The following is a 15,591-nucleotide window of genomic DNA, read 5'->3' on the forward strand; positions in this document are numbered from 1 at the left end:
ATTAAGTACCTTTTTCTTTTGTCTTCAGTTTTCTGGGTTTAACTGCATATGTTTAAAATATTCCTATACTAGCTAGGGGTGGTAAACTAGCAACCTACTAACCAAATGCAGTTTGGAGAAAAGTATTTTATATGCATATTTTAAATAAAGAACTTCACACAGAAACTCAGATTGCAAGTTTCTCTTAACATTTTTTAAGATCTAGCAACAGGGAGCCTAATCCCTGTATACCAAGGGCGGAGGAGACTAGAAATGCAAACTCCAAACTGCATGTGGCCCCACTGTTCTAATCCACCTTCCCTCTGCTACTTCTCTCACCCACGTGACCTGCCTGGTCCCCCTGGGCGCGTGAGCGCTAGATCCATTCTCTACACTGGCAAATTATTGAGGTTTATGCATTTTCCCACACACCATACAAGCAGCCCTTCCTTTTATTTGTATTCTATGTTACTGATTACCACTTCTCCTTTAGCNAGCAACAGGGAGCCCAATCCCTGTATACCAAGGGCGGAGGAGACTAGAAATGCAAACTCCAAACTGCATGCGGCCCCACTGTTCTAATCCACCTTCCCTCTGCTACTTCTCTCACCCACGTGACCTGCCTGGTCCCCCTGGGCGCGTGAGCGCTAGATCCATTCTCTACACTGGCAAATTATTGAGGTTTATGCATTTTCCCACACACCATACAAGCAGCCCTTCCTTTTATTTGTATTCTATGTTACTGATTACCACTTCTCCTTTAGCCATGGAGTTATTAGATGCATAATCATTTCAAATCTCAAACTTACAAGGTTAGAAGGGACAAGGACAAGAAAAATGGCACCTATTAATTGGCTCCTGCTATTGTAACAGCATAGAAAAGCAGAGAATTTAAAGTGAGAATGAGTTTTGATGAATACATATCCTTAGAAACACACTAGACCTCACTGTAACTGAGCTTACTGCAACCTGCTTTTCCATGTTCACAGGACAGGCCCTTTCTCCTGAAATTAACAGCTACCCACAGGAAGAGCCTGGTGACACCACGCCGACATACAGAACAGGCTCCACTCGTGGGCCCCGGGGGTCCGAAAAGGGTCCACTGAACTTTCTGATAAGTTCCACGAGAATCAAGTCATTCAAAAGGGCAAGACCATGGCTCATTATCAACATAATTCTTTACAGTGAAAAGTATAAAATTATTATACTCTGGGACCTCAAAGAAACTCAACTGTATAATAATAGTAACATTAAAATACTTCTGTGGGAAACTAAAAAAATACTTTTAAAAAGGCAGTTATGTCCAGTGAGCCCAGTTGACTTCAGCTAAAACAGCATTCACCTGCAAACTGAGATTGGTTTCTAGGTTGCTGGCACTTACTCCTAACATGAAAGTATTTTTGAAATCATATGTGGTTAGTTAAATCCAGAAAACTGAAGAGAAATATGATGTTGCTGGTAGAAATCAATACACAGTAAAAGTCCTGACTAATGCTATTTGTTCCTTTCCTTATGAAAATTAGAATGCAAATTAGAACATGTGAATAAAATGCAGAAAAAGTCCTTAGTTTGGTTTTTTAAGACGTAGCTATAGAATTTGTTCAGAACTCTTGAAATAGCACATCTTAAATTCATGTTTAAGTTACTTATTTACTTTAAAAATCACTTGATAGAGATTTTTCAATCACTCAAAGCAGAGTTTATGGATGCTGTTCTTATCCAAGGTCTGGATAACATTTGAGTATGTAGAAAAATAGAAGTTGTTATAATATTAAATTAAAAGTAACTAAGAGGAATAAGGTTAAAAAGAGAGCTAATTATGCCCCCAAAGAGGGTGTGGATGGCTCCCTGCAGTGATGAGTTGTTGAATATTAGGGAGACAAAATCCTTAAGTCTAAAGGTTTTCTGCCAGAGCTCACTCCTATTAACTATGCGCATCCTTACCTAAAGTCACAAGCACCACTTTGAAATAAATGAGAAGCCATGTGAATGTACAGTCCTCTTTAACCTGAATGATCCCCTGCTGGTCTTATTCATCAAAATCTGTTCACATTTAAGCAAAACTCTCTGGTTCCTCAGCTGAACAATTAGAATGATGGTCAGTCTAAAGAAAGCTCTGCTCCAGCAGCCATCGGGAGAGGGGAACAGGTCGATAAAGGGAAACAAAAGCCTGACATCCCTGGCTGGTCATTGCAGACAGTGGGTCGGCTGTTGGCTCAGCTACTGTCATTCTGTCTCATGAATGAAAAAACACTGCATCCTCTTAAAGATAACATAAAACAGAACTTGAATAACAAAGTGTCTTTAATAAAATATGCTACCTTGCTATTGCTTTAAACCTATTATTTAAAGAAATATACACAATAAAATCAGAAATTACTAGTGTACCAGTTTGTTTTCAAAAAGAAACAAAATTAGGCAAGATGCCATTGTCAAAGACTGTGCAGACCATCAGCAAGCAAAACCAATTGTTTCCTCAGGGTTAGTAGGTGCTAGGCTTCATTGAGTTCACCCTGGGCAGAAAGGAGGGATGGAAGAAGTACCTTCAGTCCAAGCCAGTAAGCCCAAATGACAGCAACTGCATGCTTACGCCTAGCCTCCTCCTTCAAGCGTTTCAATTCCCTTCGAGCCTAGAATGTTTTAGATGGTGAATCAAAGAGACAGCCCAATGCAGACAGCACAATGACCAGAAAAAGACACCCCACCACACAGACGAGCCAATTTACGAATAAGGATTTCAGAATGATAGAGGAGCATTGCACAATCATTTAAACCCAAAGCATCAGTGGCAGGCTGGTGCAGTCCCTCGTATTTTTAGTGTGCTGAGACTGGTCCAGAGAAGGGCAATCTGTGTGAGTGCTCCTCTGCCCCTTGCTTCCAACCTTTGCCTTTCCCACCCTGTCCTCCCTCCCTCATCAAAGCTTTGGAACTGAGTGGCTCCTAATAATTCCAGCAGACTTCCCTTTGCTGCCAGCAAGGCGGTGGGGGATGGGGGTGGGTGGGGGGCGGGGAGGGACTACAGAGGAATTCCTGAGTTCATTCATTCGGATGTACAAAAAGACATCCCTTGTGAACAACCATTTCAAAAACTGGAAGGAATACAGGTTACTCCTCTGAAGTTCAAACAAAAACACAAAACTCAGAATTCTTTCCAGTTAGGAATTTGGAAGTAGCATGTATCAAAATTCAATATTAGCAAAGGCCCCAAATGGGGAAATACACTGAAGCGAGATAAAAAAATGAAACAACTTGTAGCTTTCAAAATTAATCCTAGGGAAAGATTCATCTGAGGCATGCTACTTTAGAAGACAGGAATAATCAGGCATTGATTTTTCCATTACATGGTAGCACAGACTGGAAATGAGCTCACCAGTGCATAAATCCCAGGGTTAACTGTCTAAGTGTCCCCGAGTCTCTGCTGGGACACTGTCCCCCTATCTGCCAAAGGGCCTCGTTTCTTCTTCACCAATTTTCCGAGAAAAAGACAAATGAACTCTGGTGACGTTTTGGCAAATTAAGATCTTTACACAGACAAATGTTATCTTTTCTCATTTTTCTCACAGGATGGGCTTATAATGCTGACAAGGTGGACTCAAAAACCTGGGACTGTGTTGGTAAGTGTTTATAACTGGAATGCACATTTTTAGCTGGGATGACCTTTGGTTTTCAAAGGAACAAAAACATCTGAAACTCTGGGTCCCTTGGGGTATGTGAAATGTCCACAGAGCCCACGACTCTGCCTGGGGATTAGTGAGAGCATTTCAGGAGGCCTTTGTTTCCGCGAAGCAAACAGCTGACGCTGAAATTCCTGGGATTCTTCAGTGGCATTTAGAGCTGGCTTTGCATGAACATAGTTTTCTGTTAAATCACAGATGACAATTCTTTCCACATATAATATTTTGCTTATCATAATCAATAGCTGTCATGGTGAGCCTAAAAAAACTGTTTCATTTACGGATTAATATTTTTTAAGGCATGCGTTCAAACTGTTTCTGTCATCCACGGTTGCAGAAGACCCACGGGGCCCCAAATCTGCACATTCCCAACATGCGCCCCACCCCCAAACACCTCTAGAAAATGTCCATCGGTACATGTCAGGGCAGAGGGAAAAAGGAAAAAAGGAAAAACTAAAACATGCATGCTCTTTGAGAATTTTTTTAAAAGACAGTAACTATACTACCTCATTAGCAAGCTATTAGTCTTTTTTGCCTGTTCATGCTGAAGCTTCCTACCGTGCACTAACGCCACTGACATCTCCGGGTTTATTAAATCCAGCTGTTAGGACATGCACCGCCGAGAGCCACTGTTAAGTGCAGTCATTCATTTCCTTGTGTGCTAGCACTATGGAGGGGTTACTGCAGATTCCAGGAAGGAGTGATGAGATGTGCGTATCAAGTACCTTAGATCCAAGCCAGTAAGCCCAAATAACTGCGATAGCATGTTTATTCCTAGCCTCCTCCTTCAGCCGGCTCAGTTCCCTTCGCGCCTGTGATGCATTTGAAAAGGAGTTACGGAAGAGTTTAAGGCAGGGAAGGTTACTGCTGCTTTTCAATGGAGAAAGAAGAGAGACACCGCTCACCATCAAATAGTAAACACGAAAGCGTGTGCCACCACCCACACCAAAATGTCGGAGAGAGCAAGAGGCAAATGCGTGCTCAGTAGCGTAAGCCAGTGAAACATTTTCTGCCCCCAAGAGAGGGTCCCTCGTTTCCCGTGCTCCTTGCAGCCCCCTGCCTTCCTGGGTGCCGTCTCTGGCCTACCTGGGTCCCGTGCCAGTACGCGGCAATGGTGGTGGCCGCTTCCTCACAGCGCTTTTGGTGCTTCAGCTCCCGCAGGATTTTTCGGGCCTAAGGTACAGAATCACCCCCAAAAGATGAAGTTAACCAAAAAAGTGGAATCTATAGTGATTTGAAAAAAAAATACCTGAACCGAGAGTCATGATATGCATTCTCAAGTAAAAAAATCATATCTTAGAGATAGGAAAAGAGAAGTTACTTATTAGCCCAAAACGGATTCCGTGAAGGTGGAAAGGGGAAACAAGCCCGGCAGAGCAGCCCCCTCCCACACTGGGACAGCAACCTCCACGGCCTGATATCTGAGAGAGGAAAACCTGACCACAGCGATAGAAGCCGCTGCACACCAGAGAGAAGGAGCAGTTCTCAGAATGAGACTGGAGGGTCTCCGATAATCACCCAAATCTGTTTGATCACTTTTATTATTGTTGGCTCAGGATATAACTGTAGCTGTATTTTTAATTCAAGAGATATTTGAAAATTTGCTCAAATAAAATTCTCATGAGTCCACAACCAGTGGCTTCTTTTGAGTCACGGCTGGACAAGTGATTGTGGGGAGGCCAGGAGAACACCCGGTTTGGAGGTGAACTCTGGGACCTGCCTCTGAAGTCACTGGACTGAGGACCCAGACCCAGGACTCAGTAATTAGGTCAAAGAAGCTTCTGCAGGCAGCAACCACACTTACACCACATGCTCGGATTAGTATTTTGGCATTTGCTGGGGGATGACTACCAGGCCCTCGGGCTGCCCATGGCCCTAGACAAAGGTCAACCGATCGCACTGAGCTCCTGGCCCAGGGCTCTACCCTCCGAACAGAGCAGCTCTGGATTCAGCCCACTCCACAAGAGCTCCCGACAGAACCGTGGTCAGAGCAGGCCCTCAATGGTCATTGACCCAGAACAGGGGTCAGTAAACTTTTTCTGCCAAAGGTCAGATGATATGAATTTTTTTTTAGAGGGGAAGGGAAGGAGAGAGAGAGAGAAATATCAATGTGTGGTTGCCTCTTGTGAGCCCCCTGCTGGGAACTGGCCTGCAACCCAGGCTTGTGCCCTGACTGGGAATCGAACCACATGTTGTCTGGTTCGCAGGCCCGTGCTCAATACACTAAGCTACACCAGCCAGGGGCAGATAATAAGAATTTTTGGCTTTGCAGATCACGTGTTCTCTGTCACAACTCATCAACTCTGCTGCTGCTGCGCTAAACTGGCCACCAACAAGTAGTAAAATAAATGAGTGTGGCTGTGCAGCAATAAAACTTTACGTGCATGAACTTTGTATTTCATATATGCACACATTTATTGAAATCTGTATTCATATAATTTTTACATGCCTTGCTTAACAATGCTTAAAAAGTATAAAAAACCAATCATTCTTAGCCTTGAAAACAAAAGGTAGATTAAATCTGGCCCATGGGCTGTAGTTTGCTGACCACCAAACCAAGCGTTGGCAGAAAGGACCTGCACGTAACCCACTGTGACACTGCACTAGAATGGCCAGGGCCCAGGAACTGTTCACCTTATGGCGCAGCCTGAAAGATGGTTACCAGGAAGTGAGAGGAGGTGCTGGGCCGGGAGAGCTGAGGGCTGGCCCAGCTCACAGGTGTGGGGGCAACAGTGTGAGTCAGTCGTCTGGACCACACCTTCCCTCACACACTGGGCAAGAGGATACTGGAATCATGTACAGAATTATTTCAAGGACTTCCTGCTCAGAGAACAAAGCTCTTAAAAAGAAAGTCGGTTAGAAGGAAGCAGCCAAGACATGGTCCACAATATTTATTCTTCCCACCTGAGACTGTTTACAGAGTAGGCAGGAAACCAGAAGGTCCTCGCTGCAGGGGGAACCTAAAGACATCGTCCTTTGTGAAGAACCCGAAAACCCCGAATAAATAAGGCTCGTCTAGTAAACTCACCTTCCACCCCCGGATGTAGGACTGAATCACCAAAGCAGAACTCTTTATCTGTCGATACCTCTTCTGTTGCTGTGGGATGAAAGAGGAAGATGTTAGCAGTTCTATGTACACATCGGAAACACATGCAAGGGCAGGCAAAAGTAGGTTTACAGTTGTGAGTACAGAAACACAGTCTGTTCTTGTATTATTGTTGATGAATTGTTGTATTATTTATTTGCATTGCAACTGTAAATCTACTTTTGCCCACCCTATATTCTGCAAGGATTGGGAAAGAGTATTTTGCTCACTTAGTGCAATTAATGCTTGATCACCCCTATTCCTCCCAGAAAGCAGTATGGAAAGACACCAAAATATCAAACAATCCGAAATCATCACATTCACAACCTTGTTCCATTGCACTTTGTTTAAATGCTCTTCACAGATACTGCATTTTCATCAACAAGGAGGCAAGACCCTCCACCAGCAAAAAGAGCAGGACTAGCTGAAGGCTCAGATGATGGGCAGCATGTTTCAGCAATGAAGCATTTCCTAATCAAGGTATATACATTTTTTTAGACATAATGCCATTGCATTATTAATAGACTATAGTGTAGCATAAGCATAACTTTATATGCCCTGGAAAACCAACTCACTTTACTGCAATATTGGCTTCACTGTGGCAGTTTGGAACCAACCCTGCAATACCCCTGCGGTGTGCCTGTGTGGTTAATCCAAAGCATGCTTTAAGGATGCTAAGTGTAATTAAATAACTTCTAAATGGCTCAGAACCCACCATCATTAACATCTCTTTTTTCTGTTACATAATAACAGGTCCAATAATACACAGCCGAAGCTCCATCAATGCACACTGAATGAACACAGTGAGTTTCTGCATCTGCTTGTGCAAACATCCCTGGCTCCTTTTAGGTTTTCTGCTTTCACTCTGCCTCGAGCTGGGAAACCAACTAGCAAATTTAAGTAAATGTCTATGAATCGACTCAACTTCATTGATTAGCTTCTACTCTGTATAAAGCCCTTTAACAGAACCATGAGGATATAAACATGAATCTGACCCCACCCCTGCATTCAAGGACTTGCAGTGGACTCAAGGCAGCAGCGAAAAGTGTGGTGTCCTGGGAGAGACACAGCCAGGCTCCGATGCCTGGGGGTTACTTCTAGGTGGGGAAGGGAAAGGCTCCAGGCCAAGCACTGTTTCAGCAAACTCAGTGCCCAGAGGCCTTTCTAACTTCTAGGGCTGATGCCTCAGAAGAGTGGAAGCTGATGGAATGCATCTCAAGAAAGGTGAGTTCTTACTGTACAGTGTAGAACACTCATGGGAACACCGGCATGTGCCATGAAATCTCACAGCTTTCAACACACTGAAGTCATGCTGTGACTCCTTCACTTTGGAAATGCTAGACAGCTCAGCTCCCTCTCCCTGAGGGGGAAGGGACTCTAAGCTACACTGTGACACAGCAGAGATCCTGGGGGGTGATACTATCAACACACAGAACAAAAGAGGATGCCAGAGAGAAGTGGGAGAGAACCCTGAACAAGTCACTACCTTCTATGGACCTCAGTCTCATCTGTCAAATAAGGAGCTGGAACATCTCTAGGACTCCTCCCTGAACAATATTCCACGGCTGTAGGACAAATTATACCTATAACACCCCACTATCACTTCCAACATCCGTTTGGTACTCCCATGTTTTTTTTTAAATTCCTAAATGGCTTGAAAATAATTTTATCTCACTTTAAAAATCATGGAACTTCAAGGAACTATGAAATATCACCAAATATGGATTTTAAAAGAATCAGTAACTGAAAACGGGCTTTTAGGACATCTTTGAGTTATCTGGCTGAGGGAAAATATGAAGTCGCTCACTGGCTTAGATAACATGGTAGTTAACTGGTTGGGGCATTTAGTTCAAATTCTGAAACAGATATAGCACTACAGCAGAATTAGCACTTTCTCTAAAAATTGAGCTACTATTTTTCATTCTACAAATCAATATTGCTTGTAACTCTCACCATCATGAATTAATGATACATATGGTGACCACCCCACCTCCCCACCCCCCCCTACTCCCACCCCCCGCCGCCCCAGCCAGAGATACAAAAGCTGTATATGCAAACAGCACTTGCTATTTTTGGTTCTTTGCTTTGGCTGTTTTTTCTCATCCTTCAGATGAAATGGCCCCTTTCAGCAGGTCATCCTTGACCTANCCCACCCCCCGCCGCCCCGGCCAGAGATACAAAAGCTGTATATGCAAACAGCACTTGCTATTCTTGGTTCTTTGCTTTGGCTGTTTTTTCTCATCCTTCAGATGAAATGGCCCCTTTCAGCAGGTCATCCTTGACCTATCCTACCTACAGTTATATCCTGGATACCCATTATTCTTTATCTTAGTTTCCTATTTCCTTCTTAGCAATCTTACCACAATTTGTAATCACTGAAATTATTTGTTTACTTAAATGCATCTGTCCCTCACTAAATATAAACCATGGCAGGTCAGAAATTAGGCTGTCTTGTTCACCTTGCTATGCCCAGAGCCTGCGGAATTAAGTGTTTCAAAGTGACTGCAGAATTCAAGACAGATGAATTCAGTACGCTTCCACATTGGGTGTTCTTCATAATCTCAAAATAAGAAATGATAAAAAGAGTTCCTTGAAGCCTGGTTACTTATTGGTCTCCCTTTCTCAGGTAAACAGAAAACAGAGTGTCATGAACCTGCAGGAAAGCCAGGTGCCACTGCCACATGCAGCCACTTGCGGTGACAATGGTCCTCTGTGCCTTTGCAGAATACGTATGAATGAATCTATCACTAACATGGCCAGATAGGTTCATACCCTAACACTTGTATTGTTGGTTATACTCTTTTACCTCTTTTAGAGGAAGCAATTTTAAAGACACATTTTTAAAAGCTCAAGTAAATTTTCGTTTGCTCCATCATTTAAGAAGCTCATTAATTTAAGAAACTGGGAAATAATATACTAAAATGTATTACAGGAGCATAGGTCAACGTAAATTATGTCCTGCTTATACACTGCCTTATACCAAAATTTCTCTATGGCTGAAAAAGAGGAAGGATAACCCTAAAGGAGATTTAACTGCAAATTTCATTCATTCCCCAACTTATCCTCCAGTGAAAAAGCACAGAGTGGGAAAGCACGTAGAAAGATTCCTTTTGTTGAGGATGCAACCCAAGTTCAAGCTAGCCTAGAGACAGCCCTTCAGGGTGCCCTCACACCTGTGGTGTAACTCCAACAAAGCATCTAGCAATATAATCAAATGAGAAAAGGAATCCAAATAAGAAGGAATTCCAAATAAGACTTACTTTATCATTCAGTCTTTTCCCACAGTTAACAGGGCAAAATATCTGAAGACAAGGAAATCTAACCTTTTAACAAATGCCAAATTCTACTACAACGTGGCCTTAGCTTTCTGAAATTAAAGCCATTTTCAGTGTTGCTACAATAAATAGAGAACAAGCCATTATTTTGAAAAACTACCACACTGTCGAAAGGTTAGGGGACCTGGCCTCTTTTCATCTGATGACTAAATTCAAGATGCTGACTTCTCACTGCACCTGCATCGGTGGAAGGCATCAGTGTGATACACTGAACTTGAGCTCTGAAGATGAAGTGCATTGAAACCCCATCTCTGCCACTTAGTTGCTGTGTAACTGTGGGCTCATGCCTTGGTCTTCTCATCTTTAAAAAGGATCCATAAGAGCACTCATTTCACCCGGTTGTTGGAAGAATGAAGTATATAAAAATATATACTTACACAGTAAGTATATATACATACACAGTATATATACATACACAGTAAGTGCCCAACGAATCATCGCGAGCACTGCTACTACAGGTGAGCAGCGCAGGGGACTTACTGCGTATCTCCTGTACCAGGCAGCAATCACGATTTGGCTTTTTCTCATCAGCAGGAAGTGTGTGCGGCACTTCCACCCCCGGTAGATCTTCTGAATGAGAGTGGCCAGGTCCTCAAGCCTTTGCTTCCTCAGGTCTTCTAATTTGAATAACTAAAAAAAAAAAAAGATGGGTTTATAAAAAAATCCACCAAATACTCATGGCATATAAGAATGTCTCAGGAGGTAAGACATCATGATGCTGGAGTCAGCCACATTAAGAAACAATATGAACAACTGTCCTTATTATCTATAACACGGATAATAGCCCATATGAAACTATTTGGATGAATTCATGCAAAATTCACAACTTAGAGTCTGGTGAGTCAGCATTTTGACAAATCAGAGAAGGGCCGAACTCAGCTTAGGTTTATCATCACACGACCAATGAGGATGCTATTATTAGTGGGGGGAAAAGTTTCTCTGAAACAATTTAAACACTTTCCAAGTTTTCTCTAAATTTCCAAATTACCAATTATATTTCATTCTAGTCTGTTCATTTATTAAAAAAACTCCATTGGAATTCTACTAAATAGAACTTTTTTTTAAAACAAACTCCCCCCCCTTTTTAAAAGATTTTATTTATTTTATCTTTAGAGAGGAAGGGAAGGAGAAAAGAAGAAAAATATCAATGTATGGTTGCCTCTCATGAGTCCCCTGCTGGGAACTGGCCTCCAACCCAGGCATGTGCCCTGACTGGGAATCGAACCTCGATCGTGTGGTGTGCAGGCCCACGGCCAATCCACTGAGCTACACCAGCCAGGTAAATAGAACTTTTAAGTGTTCTTTTTAACTTCAAAAAATTTGAATTTGAGTTTCTTCATGTACTTCTAAACAACAGGGTTGTATGGCCTTAAATTATTATATCATTCAGATATTACAAATATAGACTGAGTTTACTGCCAATTCCTATGAATTAGAGATATTTTTGTTGTTTTATAAACTTTCTTCATGATTTCTTTCTGTACAACCTACTGGATCAAAGACTGACATTTCATCAAAAAGATACATTCTTCCATGACCTCTTACTTGTCCATTCTCTTGGACATTTACGAATGAATTCGAGATTGTGGCATTCCTAGAAGCATTTTGGGTAAAGTTCTAAAGTTAAACATCCTCTAATAACTTGCCTATGTGATTATAATATAAGTTGAGAGTGTAAAGGTTTTGATTACGTACTGTTCTTGGGTTCCGGATGAATATCTTTGATCTACCAAAGGAATACTCTTCCACAGGAATCTCTAACTCATTAAACAGAACCTCCACGCCAGCCCTACAAAAACCAGTAAAAACAATGAGTTTTCTGAGTTAGAAAATTAGTTTATCTTATCTTAAATCATGACATCAGATTCTTAGTGGTACAAAAAATTCATTTCATTTCCAAGAATATTGCTCTTTTAGTAGGCATCCTCCTATCAAATAATTAAGACAGAGTTCCACAAATCAAACCAAATCCAGTAAATGCTAAAAAAAGCAAATTTGGGTTCAGAACTCTACCTTTTAAGAGAAAGTGGTATCAAAGCCAATTTCTTGGTTTCATTAGCAGACGCAATACTTGTACTACATGTACCCATAACAATGGACCAACATGGGACAGGGGTGTGTGTGAGAAACTCAGATCTATTCTGAACTTACTCAGTTAATTCTTAAAGACATTTTAAACACCGCTTCTGCCTATCAGTGTGTGAACAAAGCCTGAGAGAGGGTGCTAAGGGTGACCCCAGTGGCCTGCACCTGGCTCTGGCCTCTCTGTCCTGGACCCTGGTTTCAACATCAGTCTTTGAAACTCAGCTCCACCCCACCGACCTGGGGACCATGCAGGAATCAAATACCTGTTTTGTGTGTACACATTGACCAAAATATCCTAGAAATTAGTAGTGAGAACTGAATCAGTACCAAGATCCCACATTACTTGGGTATTAAATTACACAGAAGAGATCACACCCTGTGTTGGAGTTTATCTTCTTGAAATAGGGTGAGTGTCTAACACTAGTATAGAGAAATGACAATCCCCAAGTTCCTGCCTGGGCCTGGCTCGATGGCCTCCCTGGAGGAGTCAGTAGGGTGTCTACAGCACACAGAAAAGGGATAAATTCTCTGACTGGTAAAAGCAGAAGAAAGGTCACTACATAGGCAAGGCCGATCTCTCTTCTGCAGCAACCCACGCACCTGCACACAGGTTCTCTCCGTATGTGGACAGCTGCAGCGGCTGCCCCATGGAATGGGCCTGTGAAGGTGCGGCGCTGTCTGGGACTAGGTGGGGCAGTGCAATTTAGGGCAGGTGAGCTGAAGGCCATGTGGTCCCAGGTTCTACCATATTCTCCAGCCCAGCTTTGCTAGGAATAACACTGATATTCTGGACCATATCTGCTCCTGTATTGACTTCTCAAGTGATGCAGACCTGGGTAGAAAATGGGACCCTCAACACCACCCACTGACTCTCTCTGGGGTTAATTCCCCTGAAAGGGGGGAGTGGGAAGTGAGAGAAAGGCAAAGAGCTGAGAGCAGTGATCCAAAATGCCTCTCTAACGGTACCCTTTTATGATTCTATGCAAGCACACTTAACAATTATAAATCCCTGCTATCTTACCATAGCATATTTTAAAAACTACTGACATAAAAGTTTCAAATGTGGATTTGATGAGCTCTGTTTTGACCTTGAAGAAAACTGAGACTTCTATAATTAACTAAGAATTAGCACAAAATAGTGCCCTGATGGAAGAGTGTGCAAAACATCCAACTTTTCACAGAACCGTTTCGTCTAAGACCATGTGACAAAAACGTGTTATTTGTATGCTTTACAACTGCATGATTAAATATGATCCATGAATTTCTTACCTTGCTGGTCCTTTCCAATGGGGCCATGTTTGTTTACAAAGCATTTTGTATCTTTCCAGGCAAGGCTCATAGGCCTGCCGGAAGGCGTAGCCCGCCCTCCGCACTCGCACGTTCTCCAGCAGGCCCAGGTACCTGATCTGATGGCAGACGAGGGCCTCGTTGAAGATGTGGGCTGCTTTTTTGTCATTCGGTTTGATACACCTAAACGGTAACAAAGATTTCAGGTTCTAATCTCTCTTGCCAATAACCATCTGTCCGTGTTTCACAAAATCATACGTAATTATTTCGTGGTGAGATAATCATTTATGTTTCTTGGGAAACCTAGTTATTTCTTTTGAAATTATTTCAAATCATTTTGGTAAATTTTTAGTTTACCAAGAACTAAAAATTAAGATACTACAAGATACAGCAATAAAAAATAAACCCTAATACATTGACATGGATGAGCATCCCTGACCTTTGTTGAGTGAAGGAAAGCTGACATAAAAGAGTGTATATTTTATGATTCCATTTCTATGAAGTGCAAGCAAAACTATACGAAGTTCAAACAACATTACTCCATGACCAGAAATCAGTGCTGCTGTTACCTTTGGGGTGGGATAAGACTGGAGACTGTTGGGTAAGGGGGAGAGGGGAACCTTCTGGGATAATGAAAATGTTTAATATTTGGTCTGGGTGGGTTATACAGGTATACGCGTATATAAAAATCCAACAAGTTGTACAATTAAAATTCATGCGCTTTACTGTATTTTATGCATGCGTATGTCTCAATGATAAGATTAAAAACATGGTTGTCTCTAGACTCCTATATTTCCTTCCTTTTTAACCGGGTACTTTGCTGCCCAAGGAAAGACTACATTTCCTAACCTAGCTTTTTAAGTGGGTGTGGCCATGTGACCAAAAATCTGGCCACTAGGGTCAGAGTGGAAATAATGTGTGCCACTTCTGGGTCTGCCCTTAATAGGAAGGGCTTGTTCTTCCCCTGTCCCTCTGCTAAATGCTAGCTGGGAATGTAGACATGGTGAAGAGCCACCTCGGACGACGTGGGTGATGAAACACCCTGGGAAGTTCACAGTCACAGACAGAAGCAGCTGATCTATAAGCCCTAGAGTCCTTCTACACAGAAGTTACATAGAAATAAATGCCAGTCTTGGCTCTTGTTGCAGCAATCTCTGTATCCTAATTGATACATTGATAGACATCTATGGTTATATCAAATAAACTCCACACACATATATAACATGTGGACAATTAAATCTTGCCTGGTGGGTTTTTTTTTTTTTTAAGGATTTTATTTATTTATCTTTAGAGAGGAAGGGAAGGAGAGAAGGAGAGAAATATCAATGTATGGTTGCCTCTCGGGAGTCCCCTGCTGGGAACTGGCCTGCAATCCAGGCATGTGGCCTGACTGGGAATCGAACAGCGATCGTGGGGTTCGCAGGCTCGCACTCAGTCCACTAAGCTACACCAGCCAGGGCTTGCCTGGTGTTTTTGGTGCTTTTCCTTTTACATTTATAAAAATAATTCCTACTCTTTGTCTTAAGGATAGACAAACAGATCAATGGAACAGATGAATGAGTTTGGATCTCGACTCCTGCACATATACTCAGTTGATTTTCAATAAAGTCCTTTAAGGCAAATGAATGAAAAAAAAATAGGAGATTTTTTTACTTTTCAATACAAAGTACGAGAGCATCAGGATATCAATATCTAAAAATATAGACTTCAGTACAAAATCTGAAACTATAAAGATGCTAGGAAAAAATATAATATATTCACAACCCTAGAGTTTATTAAGATATTTTAGAAACACATTAAAACCACTAAAAGGAAAGGGGAGTGAAGGAACTTTCTGGGGTAACAAAATACTGTCTTGACCTAGACGGTGGTTACCAAACTGTATACAATGGTGAAAAACTAACTGAGCCATTAACCTAGAATCTGGTACATATCACTTCATGTAAATCATACTTGAATAAAATAGCATTTAAAAAAATTTAAAGTGACATCTACTTGATTGAGAAAATCAGCAAAGAAACTGATCATAAGTTTCCTGGTTATCTTTTTTTGAAACTACAATTTTTACCTAACTAATATATTGTAACCTGATCATAACCAAACCAGGAGATTTTGCCTATTTACATTTGTTACTAATATATTAGGT

General features: G+C 41.8%; 1 protein-coding gene across 8 annotated transcripts in view; it reads right to left on the reverse strand.

Moving 5' to 3' along the window:
• MYO1B (myosin IB) overlaps positions 1-15,591 on the reverse strand; it is a 167,540-nt gene that overhangs the window by 14,996 nt on the left and 136,953 nt on the right. For 4 of the 8 annotated variants that reach the window (XM_037043735.1, XM_037043732.1, XM_037043737.1 and 1 more), the window contains 7 exons: positions 13,428-13,628; positions 11,769-11,862; positions 10,554-10,703; positions 6,682-6,750; positions 4,740-4,826; positions 4,379-4,465; positions 2,523-2,609 (listed from right to left, as the gene is read on the reverse strand). In XM_037043735.1, the coding sequence (XP_036899630.1) occupies positions 2,523-2,609; positions 4,379-4,465; positions 4,740-4,826; positions 6,682-6,750; positions 10,554-10,703; positions 11,769-11,862; positions 13,428-13,628 (775 nt within the window). The remainder of the gene's footprint in view (positions 1-2,522; positions 2,610-4,378; positions 4,466-4,739; positions 4,827-6,681; positions 6,751-10,553; positions 10,704-11,768; positions 11,863-13,427; positions 13,629-15,591) is intronic. The other 4 variants (XM_037043734.1, XM_037043733.1, XM_037043740.1 and 1 more) reach the window with 2 other exon arrangements.

This window comes from Sturnira hondurensis, unplaced genomic scaffold (assembly GCF_014824575.4).
Source record: "Sturnira hondurensis isolate 20B ecotype Veracruz unplaced genomic scaffold, ASM1482457v3 Scaffold0004136, whole genome shotgun sequence".
Lineage (NCBI taxonomy): Eukaryota > Metazoa > Chordata > Mammalia > Chiroptera > Phyllostomidae > Sturnira > Sturnira hondurensis.